Source organism: Littorina saxatilis, linkage group LG1, assembly GCF_037325665.1.
Source record: "Littorina saxatilis isolate snail1 linkage group LG1, US_GU_Lsax_2.0, whole genome shotgun sequence".
Lineage (NCBI taxonomy): Eukaryota > Metazoa > Mollusca > Gastropoda > Littorinimorpha > Littorinidae > Littorina > Littorina saxatilis.
The window spans coordinates 34,790,262-34,814,967 of NC_090245.1; the positions used below are offsets into that span (position 1 = coordinate 34,790,262).

General features: G+C 39.4%; 2 protein-coding genes across 2 annotated transcripts in view; one reads left to right on the plus strand and one right to left on the minus strand.

Annotated features, from left to right (window-relative positions):
• The first annotated feature begins 4,502 nt into the window (after nucleotides 1–4,502).
• On the plus strand, nucleotides 4,503–15,011 carry LOC138968203 (V-type proton ATPase subunit d 1-like). The gene is made up of 8 exons (XM_070340759.1): nucleotides 4,503–4,693; nucleotides 5,124–5,295; nucleotides 5,919–6,097; nucleotides 7,277–7,356; nucleotides 9,214–9,291; nucleotides 9,801–9,977; nucleotides 11,401–11,478; nucleotides 13,221–15,011. The coding sequence occupies exons 1-8, from the start codon at nucleotides 4,570–4,572 to the stop codon at nucleotides 13,380–13,382; spliced, it is 1,050 nt and encodes a 349-aa protein (XP_070196860.1). The 5' UTR covers nucleotides 4,503–4,569; the 3' UTR covers nucleotides 13,383–15,011.
• Nucleotides 15,012–15,438: 427 nt separating this feature from the next.
• Nucleotides 15,439–24,706, minus strand: part of LOC138968196 (large neutral amino acids transporter small subunit 2-like) — an 89,175-nt gene continuing 79,907 nt past the window's right edge. Inside the window, exons 10-12 of the mRNA XM_070340750.1 lie at nucleotides 23,926–24,075; nucleotides 23,252–23,429; nucleotides 15,439–22,788 (exon numbers count right to left, since the gene is read on the minus strand). Coding sequence (XP_070196851.1) covers nucleotides 22,727–22,788; nucleotides 23,252–23,429; nucleotides 23,926–24,075 — 390 coding nt within the window. The 3' untranslated portion in view covers nucleotides 15,439–22,726. The remainder of the gene's footprint in view (nucleotides 22,789–23,251; nucleotides 23,430–23,925; nucleotides 24,076–24,706) is intronic.

The window sequence follows — 24,706 nt, forward strand, 5'->3', positions numbered from 1 at the left end:
GTGTGTGTGTGCGTGTGTCTGTCTGTGTGTGTGTGTAGAGCGATTCAGACTAAACTACTGGACCGATCTTTATGAAATTTGACATGAGAGTTCCTGGGTATGAAATCCCCAGACATTTTTTTTTCTTTTTTTCGATAAATGTCTTTGATGACGTCATATCCGGCTTTTTGTAAAAGTTGAGGCGGCACTGTCACACCCTCATTTTTCAATCAAATTGATTGAAATTTTGGCCAAGCAATCTTCGACGAAGGCCGGACTTCGGTATTGCATTTCAGCTTGGTGGCTTAAAAATTAATTAATGACTTTGGTCATTAAAAATATGAAAATTGTAAAAAAAAAAAATTTATAAAACGATCCAAAAATTTACGTTCATCTTATTCTTCATCCTTTTCTGATTCCAAAAACATATAAATATGTTATATTTGGATTAAAAACAAGCTCTGAAAATTAAAAAAAATTTAAAAATTATGATCAAAATTAAATTTTCGAAATCAATTTAAAAACACTTTCATCTTATTCCTTGTCGGTTCCTGATTCCAAAAACATATAGATATGATATGTTTGGATTAAAAACACGCTCAGAAAGTTAAAACAAAGAGAGGTACAGTAAAGCGTGCTATGAAGCACAGCGCAACCGCTACAGCGCCAAACAGGCTCGTCACTTTCACTAGCGGCGGACTACGTTCAGTTTCATTCTGTGAGTTCCACAGCTTGACTAAATGTAGTAATTTCGCCTTACGCGACTTGTTACATTTAGTCAAGTTTTGACTAAATGTTTTAACATAGAGGGGGAATCGAGACGAGGGTCGTGGTGTATGTGTGTGTGTGTGTGTGTGTGTGTGTGTGCCTGATATGAATTTTACCTGGAACCCGGATAATTTTAAAGCACTTGGCGTTATTTTTTCGGTGAATGTATCCGAGGTTGTTTTTCTTAACTATAGAAATAAGTTAAAGGAAATTCAAAAACTTCTGAATTCATGGACCAGAAGGAACCTGACACCCTTTGGTAAAATAACAGTCCTAAAAACCTTGGCTATTTCCAAATTGACACATTTGTTTACTAATTTACCTGATCCAGACGAACAGTTTATGATGGAGTTAAATAATATTTTTTTCAAATTTCTTTGGGATGGAAAAAGAGATAAAATTAAAAGAACTACGGTCACCCAACCCTATGAAGATGGAGGATTAAAGATGATTGACGTGAAAAGTTTTCTGTCATCTCTAAAAATTGTTTGGTTAAAAAGAGTTGATGGTCTTACTGGATTAATATCAAGACTATTGTTTAAAGCATGTCCATCTGTTACAACAATTAATATGAGAGGAGAGGAATTTGCAAATGTTTTGATGCAGAGAATGGAAAACCCATTTTGGACCAATGTTTTTAAACATTATAAGAAACTACATGGAAAATGTGACCCTATAACCTTTAACGATTTTGTATCAGAATGTTTACATTATAATGTTAATATTCGGAGAGATAAAAAGACAGTGTACATTCAAAATTGGATCGACAATGGAATAGCTCAGATTGGTCATATTTTGGGACAAAATGGATACTTATCCTATAATGCGTTTAAAATCAAATATCCAAATGTGCGAGGCGATTTTGTATTGTATCAAGGTGTAATCCAGGCTGTTAAGAAATATCAGAGAAAAATCGGCTTAGAATTTGATAAACATTTTATTATGACAGAGCCCATTGTGTGGAAATGTATTTGTAAAGGTAAGACACAACTTATTTACAAAAAACTGATTGAACATACTACGGTCCCAAAATGTATCGAAAAATGGTCTGAATCTTTGGACTGTTTGTTAGATAAGAAGGCTATTTTTCAACATGTTTTTAAAACAACAAAAGACACTTGTCTGAGATGGTTCCAGTATCGATTATTGTACAGAATTTTGCCCACAGAAAGGTATCTATTTTTGCGAAAAATTGTGGATACGTCATTGTGCACATTTTGTGGTAGAAATGAAGAAACCCTTTTACATATGTTTTGGGAGTGTGATAAAGTGCAGACTTTTTGGATAGAATTTGTAAATTGGTTAAAGGCGAACTGCACCCATTGCGACAATTTAAAACTGTCTAAAGAACTGGTTCTTCTTGGAGTGGCGAACAATGTAGTCACCGATAAAGCTTTTGATGTGTTATTAATCTGTGCCAAACACCATGTATTTATTTCCAAAATGTACAAAAAGACCCCTCATTTTCAGACATTTAGTAGAAACTTTAAAGGCATATGTACTCGATGACTATACACGCTAATTGCTTTACCAACAGCTGGAGACATGCTAAATTAAGTTCCCTGCAAAATATTGTGGTCTAGGACCCCTTCAATGTTGAGATATGTTAATTTTCATTTTGATCTGGATCGTCCTATTTATAGATTTGCCAACAGAGGAAGCGTTGACGCAAGGGAAATAACTCCGCGTCTTTGTTTACATCCAAAGTTTTTGAGACTCTAAAACAAGCTGTAATGCATGTATTATGGTCCGCGCATGGTGACATATCGTCATTATATGGTCTTATGGTGCGTTTGACATCGATTATGGGCAAACTACACTTTGTAAACACGGGAGCGCGTACATATGCCTTTAAGCAAAGATTTATTTGTGAAAAGTATAACGCAGTTGTGAATAATACAGTAGATAAATTCTACAAGGATTGGCGCCTGTATATGCACGTTTTGATGTAACCCTTAGGTTTTTTCGTTCTTAAAACCTTTTGATAATGCGACCACCAAACCACTGAACATCCCCCCTTCCCCATTCCATCCTCCCACCCCATGTATGTTGTAATTGTCCAAGTGTGCTTTTCTGTTATATGATTCTGTCCTTTCGGTTAGGTGATGTCCTGTAATGTACAGCATATTCATGTAAAAAAAAATGTACAAAAAGAGAATAAAAAATAAAAAAATAAAAAAAAAGCGTGCTATGAAGCACAGCGCAACCGCTACCGCGCCAAACAGGCTCGTCACTTTCACTGCCTTTTGCACTAGCGGCGGACTACGTTCAATTTCATTCTGTGAGTTCCACAGCTTGACTAAATGTAGTAATAGTTCGCCTTACGCGACTTGTTTTTCTTCTGGGACCTTGCCCCTGACCAGGGCACTTTGACCCTGTGAAATCTACTCAGCTTTGATCACTGAGTGCCGCACACGTGATTACCCGTTCAACCAGCTCTTACTGAACTGAAGCGAAACTGGACGGGATTGTGAGCTTACAACTTAGTGAGATTTTAGTTTACCCATCAGCAAGGGCGGATCATGTCAAATTTCATAAAGATCGGTCCAGTAGTTTAGTCTGAATCGCTCTACACACACACACACGCACAGACAGACAGACAGACAGACACACACACACACACACACACACACACACACACACACACACACACACACACACACACACACACATACACCACGACCCTCGTCTCGATTCCCCCTCTATGTTAAAACATTTAGTCAAAACTTGACTAAATGTAACAAGTCGCGTAAGGCGAAATTACTACATTTAGTCAAGCTGTGGAACTCACAGAATGAAACTGAACGTAGTCCGCCGCTAGTGAAAGTGACGAGCCTGTTTGGCGCTGTAGCGGTTGCGCTGTGCTCCATAGCACGCTTTACTGTACCTCTCTTCGTTTTAACTTTCTGAGCTTGTTTTTAATCCAAACATATCATATCTATATGTTTTTGGAATCAGGAACCGACAAGGAATAAGATGAAATAGTTTTTAAAACGATTTCGGAAATTTAATTTTAATCATAATTTTTATGTTTTTAATTTTCAGAGCTTGTTTTTAATCCAAATATAACATATTTATATGTTTTTGGAATCAGAAAATGATGATGAATAAGATGAACGTAAATTTGGATCGTTTACAATTTTCAGATTTTCAATGACCAAAGTCATTAATTAATTTTTAAGCCACCATGCTGAAATACAATACCGAAGTCCGGCCTTCGTCGAAGATTGCTTGGCCAAAATTTCAATCAATTTGATTGAAAAATGAGGGTGTGACAGTGCCGCCTCAACTTTTACAAAAAGCCGGATATGACGTCATCAAAGACATTTATCGAAAAAAAGAAAAAACATCCGGGGATATCATTCCCAGGAACTCTCACGTCAAATTTCATAAAGATCGGTCCAGTAGTTTGGTCTGAATCGCTCTACACACACACACACACAGACAGACACACATAAACACACACACACACACACACACACACACACAAGTACACCACGACCCTCGTCTCGATTCCCCCCTCTACGTTTAAAACATTTAGTAAAAACTTGACTAAATGTAAAAACAGTCGCATTTTACTTGGCGCGCGCACACACACACACACACATGCACGCACGCACGCGCACGCACGCACACACACACACACACACACACACACACACACACACACACACACACACATCCAGTAACTGTTGCTAGAATACCATGAAACAAAATCGAAAGTAGAACAGAGTTATCTCTCTTGTGCAGTAGAGGGCAGTGTGTCATGTGACTGTGCTTACATCTTCGGCGAGTCTTGTCACACACACATCACAAGCGAAAATGTTTCCAGAATTGTCATTTAATATTGACCATGGCTATCTGGAAGGCCTTGTTCGAGGATTCAAATCAGGGATTTTACGACAGTCTGATTATTTGAACCTCGTTCAGTGTGAAACGCTGGAAGGTAAGAAATTTTATCAATGAGTGTCAGAATGCATGAAATCTACACTGATGGCTCAGTTCAGTGTAATGTCAGTGATTGTGTTTATCTTCAGCATCTTGATATTTATGCCGTGTTTAAGTACAGAATTCTTTGTAATTTTCCGATTTCTTTGTCTTTGTTGGTAAGATGGTTTAAAGTTGTGTAAAATAACCCGTTCAGTGTAACAGTATGGCATGTCAGTTGTCACTTTCTGCAACTGAATAAATTTTCATGAGTGATGGAATTGTGTGGCATTCAAAGTCACTTTTTATTCATTTATATAATTTATAAAAGCTTACTACTGTATAAGAAATGCAGAATGATTAATGCAAGAGAAGAATATCATCATACGAATGGTGGCAAACTACTATTACTCAAATTACTTACATCATTATTTATCTCTTACTTGCAGACTTGAAACTTCACCTCCAGAGCACGGACTATGGCAATTTCCTTGCAAATGAACCAAGCCCTCTGTCAGTATCAGTGATCGATGACAAGTTGAGAGAGAAGCTGGTCATTGAGTTTCAACATCTACGCAACCACTGTCTGGAACCACTGGCAACCTTTCTTGACTACATGACGTAAGTTCTGTCCATTTATATCTTGACAAGAATACTCCAGTTAAGCCAACCAAGCAGACGGCTCTAGCTGTCACAGATTCTACACACACACAAAGTTGCTTTTTGTGTGTGTGTAGAATCTGTGACAGCTAGAGCAGTCTGCTTGTTACAGCATGAAATTTGGTGAAGATCTAATCTCTTCCTCTTGTCTTAGTCATAATTGTCTTTTGAAGATATTAAGCAACCCCAGACTCCAAAGTAAACTGGGATGCACCAAACAGTTATGGAGAGAATACATCTGATGAGATAACCGGGTATGCTTCAAAAGACATCTTTCTTTAGGGGAACAAGGTCCTTTTGTTGACTGTACGTTCACTTCTGCCTGTGATCACTGCTGTACTTGTTTGCAAGTCCATGCGTAGATGCCAGCAGTCTGATATATATATTATGAGAACCAAGAAATATAATTGTAAGGATTAGTGTATGTTTCTGTTTATAACGTTATACAATTCTGGTTATTTACTCATTTCATTGTCATATCAGTCGATACTAATTATGTGAAAACATTGCTATCAAGGTAATCATGTTTTCTGATGGGTGGTGGAATACATTTCAATAAAGAATGAAAATTTCTCTGTCTACAGGTATGGCTACATGATCGACAATATCATCCTGCTGATCACTGGGACGCTTCACCAGCGACCAATTAGTGAGCTGATCAGCAAGTGTCACCCTCTCGGCAGTTTTGAGCAGATGGAGGCCATCCACATTGCCTCAACACCTGCTGAGTTGTACAATGCTGTGTTGGTGGACACACCTCTTGGTAAGTAAATTTGATAATGCATTCGCACATGCCCTGATGACAACCTCTCTATAAGTATAACAATCACCTGCCTATTAGCATTAGTACTATTCCAACTACCCCCAAAGAATCTCCTACAGGTTTGTTTTTTTAACCTCTATAATTCATATATTCCATTGCGACCACCTGTCGATAAAGACCACTTTTGATCGCTCCTGCGGGTGATCGTTGTGGACAAGTTTGACGGTGTAAGCTTGTAACTTGGGAAGCAGTATATTTCCATTCTGAACATTTTGTTTTGACTTTGAGATACCTCATCCTGGTGACTGCATTATTTATTGAGGACAGTAGGAAAAGCATGTTGTATTACTGTCATGATATATAAAAAAAAAACACCCTGATGTTATTGTGAAATTAGGTGCCCGTTTATTGCGTCACCTGTTTTTCAAATCAATATTCCTTTAGAAGTACAAATTCTGGCTCTCATATATATTCCTCTAGTATATATATATACTAGAGGAATACCCGGCTTTGCCGGGTGAATTGCGAGACAGTATGCAGCGTGGCGGTTCGCCGGCTTAGAGCATGTGTTGAAAATTTTCATCCACCAGTTTGTGCCCGGGGTCCACCTGAATATGCCCACCAAATTTGATGCAGAATATTTACGATGGGAGGGGTAGTATATATTAGTGGCAATATTTTGAAGATGGGAGGGATTTTGTACACGAATTGCAATACTTAGATGTACTAACTGTGCAGAAAAACGCTGCTTTTGTGTGGCGGAAGTGAAAGAAGTGAAGAAGTCCAGCCGAACAAAAAAGTGTTTATTTTCGTAATTCGTATCGCGAAACAGAATTTATTCACCGCGGTTCACCGCAACACAAACACACACAGTGACACACACACACCACACACACACACACACACACACACACACACACACACACACACACACACACACACACACACACACACACACACACACACACACACACACACATGATGTGTTTACTCAGGGAGGAAATCCAAAATTGCAATCCCAGTCTTTTTAATACAAATCTGTCTTTTTATTGGAAAAGTATGTTTCCTCATAAAGAAGATATGAACCCCTGCATGAGGTCTTGGGTAGAAAGTGGTCTCAAATCAAGGAAGAAGGAAATACAGTTGGATTTGAAATTTTTTCAATTTGTTTGCTTGCAGCACCATACTTCATTGACTGCATTTTGGAGCAAGATCTTGATGAGATGAACATTGAAATCATCAGAAACACACTGTACAAGGTATGACATTTTTTTTAGCACGTCATGAAATTATGTGAACATCTGCTTCCTGACTCGGGTTAATCAGCCTATTTTTGGCTCACGTAAGTGTAGCCTATGCGATGCTAACTTTTGTCTGTGCGTGCGTATGTATGTATGTCTGTGGTAGAAACTTTAACATTTGACTGAACACCGAAATACTAATTGGCTCACGTAAGTGTAGCCTATGCGATCATAACTTTGTCTGTCTGTGCGTTTGTGCGTGTGTGTGTGTGTTTGTGCGTGCGTGTGTGTGTATGTCTGTGGTAGAAACTCTAACATTTGAAGACGTCACATTACATTGACGTCACATTATGACGTAAGAGGGTTAGACGTCACGCGAAGGAAGTACTGAAAGTCTCGGTCATTATTATTTTGAGCGCGCCGAGACTAGTTGGCAGTCGTGTCCTGTAAGTAGGCTACATGCAGACAGACAGATCTAGATCTAGTGTCTCGCTTTCTTGCACAGTTTCACCTATGCTCTTTCTGTGTGTGTGTGTGTGTGTGTGTGTGTATGTGTGACGGAGTGATTGAGTTTGTGTTACTGTTTGTCGATTTCTTACGTGAGCCGTGAAGGCTTCGCCTCTTGTTTTACCTGGTTATTATCCAAGCAACAGCTTCAAAATATTGAAGCAATGATCAACATTTCGTCGGCACGTATGTAGTTAAAGTGTGTATCCAAAGAAAACGGGTGGTGGTTTTTTTTTGGGGGGGGTAAAAACAGGTGACTGGTTTGTGTCGTGTGTGGTATGTAGACCAGGTCAGGGGTCAAGGTTAGGTCAGATCGCGTGAAGGATTGTGGTATAGATACAGTTATCACCGAGCTGCAGTTCGCTGATTCGGAGAAGACGATTTCACATTGTTCGGTTTCGTAGCTCCAGAAAAATAGATAAAGAAGATACCAAAGGAGATTTCCTACAGGTTAATCTGCACAGCGTGTTTCCAGTGTCTGCGCGAGGAAGCGCTGTCGAAAGCGCAGTGTCGATCTGGCCATCTGGCAGTTGTGTCCCCGTAAGTAGGCTACAGACAGACAGATCTAGATCTAGTGCCTCGCACTCTTGCGCCGTGTCACCTATGCTTACTGTGTGTGTGTATGTGTGACGGAGTGATTGAGTTTGTGTTACTGTTTGTCGATTTCTTACGTGAGCCTTGCAGGCTTCGCCTCTTGTTTATGTTTTTTATTTGCATTTTACCTGATCTGTGCGACATGAACATTTCTCTCAGTAATTGTTTATGTTGCTGCGTTGCCTTGGTGTGATCTGAAGATAAAATTTGTGCCTTGAATTGAAATTCTTAATGACGATAATACTTGTATACATGCTTTTGAAAATTAAATCTTAATCCTATTCTTGGCCATTTAATATATAGGATTTAGATTTGAGTCAGTACATAAGTTTTCCCCTCACTACAATGGCTCAAATCTCAGACAGAATGTTGTTACCTCCCTTCGGTTATAAAATCCCAGGTCATGCGAAGTGCACCAAGTTTACTTCAGACTAGGTGAGAAGGAATACTCTGTCCTGAAAATAATTTAGGATTCTTAGTATCTTACAATGATTATTCATTGCAGTATGTGCCAGTACTAATACAAATACAGTGGAATCCCCCTAAACCCCCTGATTCAAGAATAAGACCATCGCTCTTTGTGGCCCTGTCTGCTTTTTCAGAAATTGTGCTTATTGGACCTAAAAGGTTAGCACTATTTCAAGATTCCGTATTTTAGAAAACCTGATTTTCTCGAAATGTTTTCTGTTTTAAAAAAAATGGGGGGGGGGGGGGGGGGGGGGGTATCTGTGTCCTGAGTCTGTTGCATTAGTTTCTCTGATTCATTTGTTTCAGGCCTACCTGGAGGACTTTTTCAACTTCTGCAAGGGAATGGGTGGTGGAACAGCTGAGGTCATGTGTGAGGCCTTGGCGGTAAGTGTGGGTGCACCTTTGGATGGGTGTACAGATAAGTGCTTGTACTGTATGTTCTTGTGTGTCTCTCTGCAGTTTTGGAGGGAACTTTACTATTTGATGACATTGACAAGTCTCTAGTAAATCTAAAAGAAAGAATAGTGGTTAGAGATATCTCTAACCACTATTCTTTCTTTTACTAGAGACTTGTCAATGTATACTACGTGTATAAGAATGCTGTATGAGACGGTGTTGGTTGAGCAATTTGATTTCCATAAATCGTGTCCAGTTTATGTGATTTGATAGGGAGGTCAATACAGTCTTTAAAAACTATTTACTTTGTCTTTGAAACCTTTCTTTACACCTCTACGTCTTACGCTTTCATTCTTTGGATGATTGAGGGGTTGTGTTTCTTTTTTCGCATAGACACAGGCATTTTTATGGTGATTATTAGCAATGCCGTTATTTTTAGGTGGTACTGTCACAGTCAAGAACAGAAAGGTAATACATTACCTGTCATTCGCTTTCAGTTTGAGGCAGACAGGCGTGCGTTCATTATCACCATCAACTCGTTCGGCACAGAGCTGAGCAAGGAAGACAGGGAGAAGCTGTACCCTCGCTGCGGCAAACTCTACCCCGACGGCCTGGAGATGTTGTCGCAGTGTGAGGACTATGACCAGGTCCGCACCGTCGCTGATTACTACGCAGTGAGTATTCTTGTAGTGGTGACATCCCTTTCTGCTCTCACTCTCTTTAATTCTGCCATATGGTTATCTCCCAAGGACGTGTACATATATCTATATATATATACGACTTGTGTCTGTCTATGTGTGTGTGTGTTCGCGATGCACGGCCAAAGTTCTCGATGGATCTGCTTCAAATTTGGTGGGAATATTCAGGTAGACCCCTGACACAACCTGGTCGATGAGAATTTTCAACACATGCTCTCAGCGCGCAGCGCTCAACCGATTTTGGTTTTTCTGTTCATCTTCCCAGATCCATTCCCAGTAACTCTTCCTTATCTTCTCTAGTGTTTTGCGTTTATCTCCCTTCCTTCGTGTGGCGTCAATCCATATTCCCGTTACTATTTTTAGAAGGTCACTGTCCACAACGCTTTCATCCCGGCAAAGCCAGATATTCCCGTTACTATTTTTAGAAGGTCACTGTCCACAACGCTTTCATTCCGGCAAAGCCGGGTATTCCTCTACTTCTTCCCGGCAAAGCCGGGTATTCGGTTCTACTTCTTCCCGGCAAAGCCGGGTATCATTCGGCTCTACTTCTTCCCGGCGAAGCCGGGTACCCGGCGAAGCGGGTATTCATTCTAGTATATATGCCCGCTCACATGTGCTTGTGCACAAAGAGTGTAAATGACACTTGTTTGTAAAGCGCCGTCATCCTCCTACCCTCACAACCATTCCAGACAAGCCCCACGCTCTTTGAACCTCAGTACATGATTGCTTACATTTGTTTTACATAGTTTAAGCAGCAGTGGTTTCAGATTCTGTGGTTGAAACATATGTTTGATCGATTTTTTGAGTCACTTGAGAAAAAGTGACTCTATGTAATCGGTCAGTGTTAGTCTGTCCGGCCGGCCGTCCGGCCGGCCGTCCGTAGACACCACCTTAACGTTGGACTTTTCTCGGAAACTATCAAAGCGATCGGGCTCATATTTTGTTTAGTCGTGACCTCCAATGACCTCTACACTTTAACGATGGTTTCGTTGACCTTTGACCTTTTTCAAGGTCACAGGTCAGCGTCAAAGGAAAAATTAGACATTTTATATCTTTGACAAAGTTCATCGGATGTGATTGAAACTTTGTAGGATTATTCTTTACATCAAAGTATTTACATCTGTAGCCTTTTACGAACGTTATCAGAAAAACAAGGGAGATAACTAGCCTTTTCTGTTCGGCAACACACAACTTAACGTTGGGCTTTTCTCGGAAACTATAAAAGTGACCGGGCTCAAATTTTATGTGAACGTGACTCATTGTGTTGTGAATAGCAATTTCTTCCTGTCCATCTGATGCCTCATATAATATTCAGAACTGCGAAAGTGACTCGATCGAGCGTTTGCTCTTCTTGTTTCAAGTAGAAATTCTAATGAGTTTTTGTTTTTTTGTGTGTCAGGAATACAAGGAACTGTTTGATGATGCTGGCACCAACCCTGGAGACAAAACCCTGGAAGACAAGTTCTTTGAACATGAGGTCAGTTTTTGTCTGAATGCGATAACAAAATGCTTGTTTTGATATCGCGTGGGACATCAAATCCACTCAACCTCATATTTGTTATTTGGCTGTTGCTAGGATTTATATCTTTCAGCTGACTTGCCATAATGGTTGAACGTTTTCAGCAGACTTTGGCTTCCCTACTTTAAACAAAATTTCTGAGCTTTATCTTTTCCGGTACTTTTAGTTTTAATGATGATTTCAGAACTATTAGAAATCAGTACTTTCAGTGATCGCGCTAGGTATTTTTCAAACCGGTATGACGTCATGAGCTGGCTACAAGGCTCTCACGAAAATCGGTAAGCTTGCCAAGGCAACCAGTAAAAGACAAACAATGACTTACAATACATTAAATCAATGTCAGTGATATGCGGACGTTCCCCTCCCCCCCCCCCCTCAAAGCAACTGTCGCACAACTTGACAGTGACACATCAGCAGCCGCTGTGAGAGAGAGAGAGAGAGAGAGAGAGAGAGAGAGAGAGAGAGAGAGAGAGAGAGAGAGAGAGAGAGAGACTTCCGAAATAAAATAGGAAAGCAAATAGTAATCACGTAACTGGAAGACTTACTCACAAGTTACTTACTGTTACAGTTTCACTTTCGCCTAGTCTTTGTTGTCAAAAAGTTTTCACGCGCAGAGCCAACAGCATTTCTATGACTTAGCGATTTTGAATGGTCTTCGAGAGATGAATGTTGAAAATTTCGACAACCTCTTGTGTAACCATTTTTTTGACGTGTTTTTTTGCAGTCTTCACAAAACATGAGAAAGTTCTCCCCCTCAGTCCCCCTCTGTCCGCAACCACAGAAACTCTTTGCACCATTTTTCCTGAAATCGTTTGACAGTGGAAGATGCCGATGTTGGTTTCTTTGCCGCCGCTTGAGACTCGGGCTCTGCAGATGTACTAGGCCTTGAAGTACTTTCACGTTCAGTTCCTTCATTCAAAGGCCTTTTCTCACCTCTTGGGGGTAGAAAAGACAGTAAAGATCGTTGCTTCTTCATCGCAATCGACTCGCCTCGCCTCACAATAATCAACTGTATGTAGACAAAGATCTAAGCTGGTGTGAGTACGTGATTTCCCGGTATGATGCTATGTCGGCTATAGTTAGACGCCGTCCCTTTTTACATAAACTGAAAGATTTTACGATGGACTGGGAACCGAAAGAAATGGCGCGAAAAGTATGATGTCTGATTTTTGACGTCATGTTTGACACCTTGACATCAAGTGTCATCAATGGAGACATAATCGCAACATTGTAGCGCTGTCACAACAAGCCATCCAAATCTCTCTCTCTCTCTCTCTCTCTCTCTCTCTCTCTCCCTCGTACTGACAAACGATTTTTGTAATTACTACTTTTTTTTTTACCGGTCAAACCAAATAACAATCGGTACGTCTGACCGACATCCACTTTTTTTTCCCGGTATTGGCGAATCTTAACCGGTAAAATACCGGAAATTACCGGTAAACGCGATCCCTGACTTTGCATGCTCTCAATGAAGGGGGGGGGGGGGGGGGGGGGGGGTACTTTGCATGCTTTCAAAGAGGGGGGTGGGGTTGGTACATACTGCACATACACATCTGTCAGTGTCATAATGTTTAAGATTGTTCAGTGAGTCATGGACATGTTGTACAGTCGTTAACGTACATTTGACAAATATGAAGACGAGTGAGGGTCTGTGTATTTTCTCTTTTCACCCGTTAAAATGACCTGTTCTCTATGTGCAGGTGAAGCTGATGAAGAACTCCTTCATGCACCAGTTCCAGTTTGGCGTCTTCTATGCCTACGTCAAGCTGAAGGAACAGGAGATTCGCAACATCATCTGGATTGCAGAGTGCGTCGCTCAGCGCCATCGAGCCAAGATCGACAGCTACATTCCTGTCTTCTAAGACAAGTGTTTCCCTGCCCTTGAAGATTCTGTGTTCCAGGTCTGAATTCCCTGTGGCGAAGAGAGACAGACTTTTGTTACAATGTTAGTTTTACCCACCTGTAAACATGAGTGCTAATGTTTTGGGAAAAGAGCTGGAAGAGTTCTAGCGAGTGTCTGGCATGAGAGCATGAAAATGTTTTTGGAGATTTAGTGAACTTCAAACCTTTAGTCCTTTGTTTAGCCGTTCTTCAGACTTGGACTTTATGACACATTTTGCAGATTTGTGATGGTCTAATAGACGAATTTTGAAAATAACGCTGTCGGGTTTGTATTAGTTTTGAAAGAGTGAATATACTTGGTTTTAGTGAGGTAAGCTTTCAGACATGACACTGTGTCTCCCCACATGCTAACTTTTCAATGTGACATTATAGGCCACTCACTAGCGAACAGTGTGTCTCCTCACGTACTCCTTATCCACAGGTGTAGACACACTCCTCGCTAGTGACTGAACAGTAATGTCACGTTGGAAAGTTTGCCTCAATAAAACCAAGAGTATTCACTCTTTCACAAGTCATACAAACTCAGCAGCTATTTCCAAATGTTGTCTATTCTGAGGCATAATTCCCGTATTTTCTTTGTCATCGTTTCTTGTAAAATTTGTAGTAGAACAGGAAAAAACAGAAAATGAGCTGATGAACAATGTCTTTGTAGTGTAGGTAACTTATGTTACCTTATTCAGTTTCATTCAACTGGTTTTTTTTCATTGTTTGGTGTGCAGTAGCTAGCAGCTGGACTATTTCTCTTTTGCGTTAGCTTAGCACAACTGTCTAGTGTCATGTTCGTGTAATCATTACTGTGATTAATAATATGTGATCTGTGTGAAAGAGAAGTTTGTATCATTGATTTGACATAGGATTTGAGACTGCGCATGTGTGAGTGAGTGTGTAATGGAGTGGTGTATTAGCAACGTGTGTGAAAAATGGAACTGCCTAGTGAACATTATGTATATACATATTTTGATAAGTTGGTGGGAGTGCATGTCATAATGTTGGGGTATGTTGTGATTGATTTTTCATCTACAAGCTTAAGATGTTTTTGTTGTATTAAAAGGTTTTGGTAGACAGTGTGTAGTGTTGCTGTGATGTAATAATACACAGCACAATGTATACACAGCGTATATGTAAATCACTAAATGTCAGTTTTCTTGGGAATGTGAGTATTGTAAAATTGTGAAAAGGCTAAGGGACGAAGAAAATCGTCATACACCACAACCCGATGTGAGCTACGATACAAGTCAAGTTTGGTCATGATTTAAGTGTATATTTTTCATCTTATTTTCTCAGCACGATGGTCAAAGCAGTAGTGAAGGAACAGCAAATTTAGTTTACAATTCAAGATCAGATGAAAATAGACTTTTTTTTCTCTCAATAAGCGTAAGAAATTCCGTCTCACACGGCAGAAATTAATATGTAAAGCGCATTGAGCATATATATGATTATGCGCTATAGCAAATGTCCATTATTATTATTATTATTATTAAGGAAGAAAAAGCAACATTCCAGTGCATTCGTTTTCCCTTTGAAAGATGTCTGTAAACTAAATTGTAATGATAACTGTTGAAGAATAAAGATTGGCAAACTGGAGAGAAGTCCTTTAAATGTGTGTGAGAATGGTTCAAGATACATGTACCATCCTTCCAATAAAGGCTGTGCTATTCACCGTCACAGATCTGCCCATGCTTTCATACCGAGTAAGAGAATCCTGTTGTTTGGACACGTACCAAAAATCGACAGCATGGCTGCATTCTGGGCAGAGTGGGAAATGTTTGCCGAATTAATTTTGCCTGTTGACGCGGGTGTCGGTTACAAAATTCATTCGACCAAAAATTCCAGCTGCACAGAAAGGAGCCAGGCTGGTTTTTTGGTCATGGGTTTAAGTTGAAAGATGATCTTTTTGAGCTTGCCTTGTGTAACAGACTGAATAGATCAGTGGTGGGGAACACGGTAACCTACACGAAAGAAGGAATGTAGGTTCATGTATCTTTCAGCACACACTTGAGGAAGGTAGACACCAAGCATTTTCAGTGGTTCTTTATTTTGGGCCAAATATTGGACACGGATCACATGCACAGCAAGATGAAACCAGCAAAATATAACAGCATGGTCCTGCATGCACACGCAGTCATGAAAAGCACATTTTTGGTCATATCAGAAACATTTGAATTTGAAGAGCAAGGAAGTATAATACAAATTCAGCATTTTTCACAGAAAAATATATTTCCCCAAGATGAAATGATAAAGCCTCTGAACCTACTAAAATGAAAACAATTAAAAACATGTCAGCATGATTTGAAACGTAATATGGGTGCAGTGCATGGCACAAAACATACATGATTTCAAATGTGCGATGCTTGTCCACTATTTAGATTGAAGTGAAATTATGTATTAAACTTTTTTTCCGCTGAAACAATCACCTTTTAAAATTAGAAAAGAAAAGAAAAACAACTCTGTCTTCCCTTTCTCAAAAATGGATAGATACACTGATGAAGTTAAAGTATGAACCAGACATTTCAGTTCAGTACCTTCTTTCATTCACATTTTTCATGACTGATGTGCACAATTAACATGATCAAAGACTTTGATAACAACAAAAAGTGCAAGAATTGATCACAATAAACTAATGGTGTTTTATAGTCCTAAATGAAAATAGCATGTTCAACAGAACATTTACCACGCCTTGTAAATGACATTTTTGTTGGAACATACCACCACATCCAATACACATGATAATGCAGTATTTTCAAAATAATAATAACCACTTCAGATCTTGCACATACAAATATGGATTTGGTAAATATAGCATAACAAATACATCTGACATGAATGTGCTTGATAAATAACAAAACTCTGTACACGTGTGACCCACAAACAATGCATGAAACAACAAAGAGTTCTCAAGACAAGCTGCTCCAAACTTTTGCAGCTAAAGACTGTGGTCATTAAAAGATTCCACATAAACTTTCATTCATTCCTTCTGCCGAATAAAATATTTTTAAAAAAAGTGTCAAATACCGTCCCTTTATGGAGGGGACACCATTGAAAAAGGTTACCCCTTCAATTTCAAATTTGACAAAACAACAAAGTGCATATTACAGATCTGAAAAAAAGGATTTCGATTTCATGCAACTTCTTACTGTAAACACAATACTGCCTCATATACAATCCTTGCATCCAAAATGCAGAATAATTCGTCATGCCTCGATAACTCACACAACAAAATTCCAACAGAACTTCAACACACAAGTAAGGAGAGCTAAATGTAAAATTGCTGTTACATGTTTTAGCATGCATTCCGAATTGCAATACATTTACACTGTATAACCATGTAAAACACTAATCAGTTATCACACTGGGGAGTTTTCAAATCAATATGTCTAAACAAGTTTGAATCATAGCTCCCAAAGTAACCGGTCGATCTGTTACAGAAAGCAGTCAAGCAAAACAAAAGAGGACAATGATTAACTTTAGAACCGTCGATACAACAGGCAATCCATTCAAGGAAGAATGAGTTTCAAGGAAATAAATAACGCAGGGGGTCCAGGGGGCCGCATAGGTCCAGGGGCAGGGTCTGTGGCCAATGCCCCCTGAAGCTGAAGCATGTTGGCCTTGTAAACATGAAGTTATCTCCCCTCTGGTGAAAGATAAGTTGTGCATGTAAAGTAAAGCACTATTTCGTCTCTCTGTTTTTTGTATATATTTTTTGTTTGCTTTCGCGGAAATCTGCGAAATCGCAGAGATTTGGATTGCCTGTACATGTACAATATCCATGGGGAGAAAACAAGCCAAGAGAAAATATACCAGTCAGTAATACATGCTAACGATTTTGTTTCTAGTTATTCCTGACTACAATCAGTAAAATACTTGAAATTATTAGGCAAAGTAATGCCTGACTAAGTCTTTTCATTTTTGGAATCGGTTGCCATTCTCATCCTACGCACCTTTCAGGTGTTTGGAGTTTGAATGGCTGGCAGTGTCATGAACTATAGGCTGCTAGTAAAAAACAAAGGTAGCAACTTCATGTAGACAATAATGGACGTTTTGCATGATACAATGTTTGATGTATCTTAAAACCTTTCTGTCATGAAATGACAGTCATGCCATCTTCAGGTAGTGCTCTGCAAAAGCAAAAACAAACAAAAGATGTCCACACACACTCAGTTCACTTGTAGCACTTGGCAAAATACAATTAACAACCACACACATACACCAATTCACTCGCAATACTATTTCATTAAAATATAAAGTCAAATATTGACAAAATGTATAAAAAGAAACAAAACAATTTGTGTGAAGCTTGATTAAAATATTTAGTCGATCTGTCAGCTAAACAGATTTGCTTTGCACAAAAAAGGTTTATTTCATCCACACTGTTTCCTGTATTCATTACAAGCATGATCTTTTTAATAAGTCAGTTCTTACAGTGCAGACATTTAAACAAATTGATTGCACAGTTTCTGCACCTAATAATTGCTCTCCAAGTCTTGAATTCTGCATTGAACCAAAATAGATTAAAGCAGTATATTTTATTCACAAGGTATTTTTTTTAACTTTCTTTGTAATGAGCATTTCTTAATATATGTTGAGTACACTTGTATTAGTGCTGACACAGGAGAACAAATGTACAAAACAGATTTTCTGCAGCTGATAAATTACTCCTTTGGTCCTAATTTTTTCCGCACAATCCACACTCTAACTAATCGACATCCAACTACACATTTCCATACCGCTCAATAAGAAAAATAAGTTTAATTCATTTTCTGTGTGTCAACACATAAGTAAACAATCAAAATCATCAACTTTAATAACAAAAAAATCTGTTCAATACTTTTTTAAAAATGCTTTCCACAACCATTCAAACACACATTTACCTAGGGATACAAAGGTCCCTAATTCCACTCTTGCTAAATCATTCAGTAAAATATTGACTAAATGTAAAAAGAAAATAAACAAGAACAACAATCAGCACAAAAGTATGACTTCCATCACTCATCTTTCAATTTAGCTTCTCAAGTTCTTTTCATTTGGGCATGACCTTCACCGAATCATTTCTTCCAGGGCCAAACTGAGCATGACATTGCTCAAACACACAGCTGAGGTGTTATGGGTTATGTAGGAAGACTTGTACATAATGCCTTTAAAATGTTTACTCTAAATTTGTCAAATAATGTGAAAGTAAAACTCAAGCCCTGTGATGAATGAAGTATCGGTTTTCTTTCCACACTAGCCATTTTGGCATAATTGTGTGTGAGGCCATTTTCATTCCAAACATTGGTTTAGCTATATGCAATCTTCAAAGGATTGTGAATGCGTTGCCTTGGTGCATATCCCTACCACTAGGGCTACTTTTTTGTGTCAATCTTCTTCTTCCTTCATGAGACTCCCACGTTCACTCATGTTTTTAGCACGAGTGGATTTTTACGTGTATGACCGTTTTTTACCACGCCATTCAGGCAGCATACGCTGATTTCGGGGGAGGCATGCTGGGTATTTTCGTGTTTCTATAACCCACCGAACTCTGACATGGATTACAGGATCTTTTCCGTGCGCACTTGGTCTTGTGCTTGCGTGTACACACGAAGGGGGTTAAGTCACTAGCAGGTCTGCACATAAGTTGACCTGGGAGATCGGAAAAATCTCCACTCTTAACCCACCAGGCGGCAGCGACCGGGATTCGAACTCACGACCTCCCGATTAGGAATCCGACGTCTTACCACGGCGCCACTGCGCCCGTCCATGTGTCAATAAGAAAGGGATCTTGAACGTGCTCAAAACTCTCAGCGCATGCTATGCACATCAAAACATGAGACACGGACAAGTCAGCATATATATCGCTGGCTTGAAGAAACCTTATACAATTTATAGGTGTGTCTCCTGCCCTAACTAAGAATCGAACCCAGGACCAAAGATCAGGCATGGTACTGAGCTGAAAAAGGTTTTCCTTCAAAATTGTGTTTATTGTCGACTACTGAATACTATTTTCTGGCCTTCTTCTGAAGCAAGCATACACAATCAAAGCTTTATGATTTTTTTTAATCTTTTGCTGATTTCTGTGACATCGTACAGATGACCATGCCTGACAGATACTGTCACAGAATACGCTAACCATGAGGCTACCAACCCCCATCAAAAGCTTGTTTCAGTGGAGTATACATTTTTTTGGTATACATGCATGTACACACAATATTTACATTTGCACAGCAAACTTTTCTCTTTCACTCCTCAGATCCACTGTAAATGGTCATTATATTAGCAGTAAAGAAACAAATAAATAAACATTTGTGTAAATAACATGACACTTGTCAAATAGGGATGTATGGTTCTGAAGACAAGCAAGGAATAAAGGAAGAAGTAAACAATCAAAACATCACACATACAATATACAAAACAACAGAGAAGAGATCAGTTTCAGAACAAAGGTGTAAGTCATCGATAAAAACAACAATGTTGAAAGAAAAAGAACAACAATTTGGATAAAAGAACAACAATTTTGGTACATGTAAGTTCGTTTCTCCTCTTCAATAAGAAGCAATAAAATCTTGTAAGTCCATGGAACAGTTCATTTGGCAAACTGTTTTCCTTCTTTTCCCCTCTAACAACTCACAATAGCAAACATACTACAATGTATTGTTCTCACACTCACAGTACATACACAGTGTACAGCCTTTCACTGTGAGCAAGTATCGGGATTTGGTACCAAAAATTCACAAGCTTTGCATATACAAATATTGAAAGCACATCTCTCTCTGACTTTTCAAGCCAGCCAATTAGCCTAGAGAGTGATCAACTTTGAGAGTTGCATGTCAAATCATTGTGCACAAGCAACTGATAAAAGCATGCAATTCAGAACACAACGGGCGTGGCTCACTGAACAGATAGCTGCGCAAAGGAATACACAAATATATGCTGCAAACAGCTTTTAGTATCCCTTCCCCTCTCTCCTTGAAACTGAGCAAACAAAAAGTTTGAAAAATGCTGCAAAGATGATATTTCTCTCTTTTTTAAGCATTTCTTTCTCTCATCTCATCTATGAAAATTGGGTAGCGATATACCGTATGGCAGCTCGCTTTCCCTTGGGAGAAAGCAACAATGAATTTCCATGAGGGTAACCTCCCTCACAGGATTATATGATCCTTATCCTCATGTGGGGCCAAAATTCCTCACCCTTTCTGTCATTCAATTCAATGTTTTGAGTGTTTTGCTTTTGGTTGACCCAACCCTGTTTATTTATTGCAATTCAAAAACAAAGTTATGGCAGTTTGTTTGTTTGCTTAAAGCCCAGCCGACCACGAAGGGCCATATCAGGGCGGTGCTGCTTTGACATTTAACGTGCGCCACACACAAGACAGAAGTTGCAGCACAGGCTTCATGTCTCACCCAGTCACATTATTCTGACACCGGACCAACCAGTCCTAGCACTAACCCCATAATGCCAGACGCCAGGCGGAGGAGCCACTAGATTGCCAATTTTAAAGTCTTAGGTATGACCCGGCCGGGGTTCAAACCCATGCCCTCCCGATCACGGGGCGGACGCCTTACCACTAGGCCAACCGTGAGTTATGGCAGTAAACCAAATAAAAAAATTTAAAAAAAGTAGACATTGCATCCTTTTTTACCCCTCTCAAAAAGTGAGCTAGCTGCTACCAACATTATAGCAGCAGTAACACACACACACACACACACAAACCCAAAACCAGCCAAGGCAAAAACCATGTTCCTTACACGATTTTTACCCTATCCAAAAACCACACCATACAAAACAACTTGATGAACTTATAACCGGGACTAACAAGTAAAAGGAAGTGCTGAAAGATGGCATTTCAACCCATCACCCTCCCACAACCATTTGGTGACATTCTGGATAAAAGCTTAGTTTGCATCACAGTTCACACTCCAGACACAGAATAGCAAATAAAAGCTGTATTCTTTCTTCATAATATAATACACTGGAACCCCATTTTAAGACCTTGCTTTTTCAGACTTTCTTTCTTTCTTTATTTGGTGTTTAACGTCGTTTTCAACCACGAAGGTTATATCGCGACGGGGGGAGATGGGATAGAGCCACTTGTCAATTGTTTCTTGTTCACAAAAGCACTAATCAAAAATTTGCTCCAGGGGTTTGCAACGTAGTAGAATATATTACCTTACTGGGAGAATGCAAGTTTCCAGTACAAAGGACTTAACATTTCTTACATACTGCTTGACTAAAATCTTTACAAAAATTGACTATATTCTATACAAGAAACACTTAACAAGGGTAAAAGGAGAAACAGAATCCGTTAGTCGCCTCTTATGACATGCTGGGGAGCATCGGGTAAATTCTTTCTCGTCCCAACCAAATTGGGACTCCCCCAAACCCGCGGGGGGTAATTTTTCAGACTTTCTGTTCATAGTGTCTGTAAACTGACCTATTTCAGACATGATTTTTTTGTTTTGTCTTTAAATGGGGGTTCCACTGTACCAACAAAACATAAAGTTGGTGCAGCTGTACAGCCGACCTTGACAGCAACAGTGTATATTAGTGCAGGAGCACAACTTATTGGTGCAGCCTCACCTTAATCACACATAGGAACAACTGAACTGCATCATTGCTTGGAAAGTTTTCGCCTGATATATCTGGTAATACATTTTCACATTTGCTAACAAAAAACCTCATTCTTAGGATAAAAAAAAAAAAGGAAATCTTCAGAAGAATTTAAATCTAAAAGGTTGAACGGACAGGGGAAGTAATTTTAATATGGCACAGGTATCAAGATCACATTTCCAGAGAGACATTCTAATAAAGGCAGTAAACCCAAGAGGAGGGGCAGGGGGGGGGGGGGGGGGGGGAGAATTCAGATAAATCTGATCCAGTCACATCCAGACTCCTAATATTGCTAGATGAACTGGAAATAACTCTGACAACAGAGTCCTCATGAAGATGATCAAATAGCAAAGGGACGTAAGTGTTCAAATCATAAGACAAAAGCATGTAAGACTACTAAGAGTCATGCAGAACCAGTCTTCTGACACCTCAGGCAATAAGCAGCATTGAATGAACAATGATTTCCGTCACTTAAGTCCCTTCCTTATCTGATCTTGTTATTTGCACTGTGTCTTCACACGGCTGTGATTCTCCTGAAGATCACAATAGCTCCATCTCGTAGCGCCATCTCTCAGCAATTTCTCCCAGGCTGCTGTTTTCGTTTCATTTCTGCGTTGGTCTGCATCTTGAGGCGTTTTCAGGGCTTCAGAGACAGAGCGAAGAGCACAGGCAAATTGTCAAGAGGTGAAGAATGTGTCCCCTTGCCTTCGAAGATGTTTCTGCTCATGCTTCGTGCTCCTCTTTCGTAACGTTCATCACCTTCTGACTCAACACAGTTAAAGATCCTGCAAGAAACATAACAGAAAATACAAATTGAGCTTAGCATAATGTTTGACGCCGACAGCCGAGATACTGTGCGAATAAAAGAAGACTAATAATTACGTTTCTAGCTTTATCACATTTACTAATAACAACAATTAAGTCTCATATCATCATGCATAAAAGAGCTAGTAGCAAAGGTAATATTCTATAACAAAAATATAAAAAAATTTAAAAGGTCTAATGCAGAATGGAGGATATCCTTAAGTACTTATTTGATTGTCCGTTTCCACCAACATTGCTAAAATAGTTTTGGAAATGTCCACTCCTGGATAAAAATATTAGAAGGTTGTCATGGTAGTACAAATAAAACAAAAGATGTCTATACATTTTTAATGAACATTATTTTTCTCTAAAAGCAAAGAAAACAAAATAGGAAGATCAAAAGAAGAAATCTTCAAATGCTTTTTTCAAAAAGAGAGTTCTTACGGAAGGCATCGAGGAAGGCTTTGGGTTTTCTTTTCCACATGACCCCCAGTATGTAGACAGGGATGCCAGTGCACGTGATCAAGACACCCATGCCAGTGTCGTACGGTGCAGCGTACAGTGGCACCACCAACAGGAACACCACAAACACCAGGAAGGTCAAGGGAATCACCAGTGGGAACTGTAACAGAAGAAGCATCAAATACCACCGTACTGTGACTGTTCGCTAGCTACGTGAACTCAGGCTTGGAAGTACAGGGTGATGCATTTGGATTTGCAACAGAAATCAAGGATTATCATACTTTTTAGCCAAAACATTTTCTTAAGAAAAAGTGCCCCAAAAAGAATTAAAAGAAGGGGCAGTGTCGAGAGGAAATTTACAATTTTCAGGCTAAAAGTACAGAGTTTGTGATCCAGAATTTTTCAACACTTAACCACAGAGCATAAGAAAAACTAGTTCTTCACACACACGCACAAACTAATGGAAGGATAATACTTGTCCTCTAGATCAATCTAGTACAAAACGTCACAGCAAAAAAACGACAGACGCATCTCAATTCACCTGTGATATTCAAAATACCCAAAAAGGTTGAAAAACAAAACTGTTTCACTTGAACAGGTCCTCCAAGATCATTAATTAAAGAACAAAGATAATTTTAAGAAAACCAATAGTTCACCTTAATGGGTCGATTCCATTCTGGATGCTTATACCTCAGGTAGACCATGCCCAGCACAGACGCTCCCACAGACAACCACTGAACAAAGCTCAGGTAGTTGATCAGAGCGAAGATGTCGTTCGACACTAACATCACCACGGACATGCTTCCCTGGAAAATAAACAAACAAAATCAACAATCACGCACACAAAAAAGCCATCTTGATTTAACATTTAGGGTAAAAAGATCCCCATTGCTGACCACTTTTTCTTTCTTTCTTTATTTGGTGTTTAACGTCGTTTTCAACCACGCAGGGTTATATCGCGACAGGGGAAAGGGGGAAGATGGGATAGAGCCACTGGTCAATTGTTTCTTGTTCACAAAAGCACTAATCAAAAATTTGCTCCAGGGGCTTGCAACATTTGTTTGTTTGTTTGTTTATTTGTTGCTTAACGTCCAGCCGACTACGCAGAGCCATATCAGGACGAGGAAGGGGGGGATGAAGGGGGCCACTTGTCAAGCGATTCCTGTTTACAAATGCACTAACCCATTACTTGTGTCCCAGCAGGCTTTAGTAAAACTAAATTAATACCTACTGGAAGATTACCAGTTTCCAGTATGTTAAAATAGGCTTAACCTATCTACTGCTGGGCTTACATCAGAACACTAACAGATTAAACTATACATGAATCGCGAGACAAGCGGCAAGAGAAGAGATTTTTGGAAAAAATACAGGTGAATGAGCAAGAAGGCAGAAAAAAGAAAAGAATTCATGAAGAAAAAGAGAGCATGACAGGAAAGA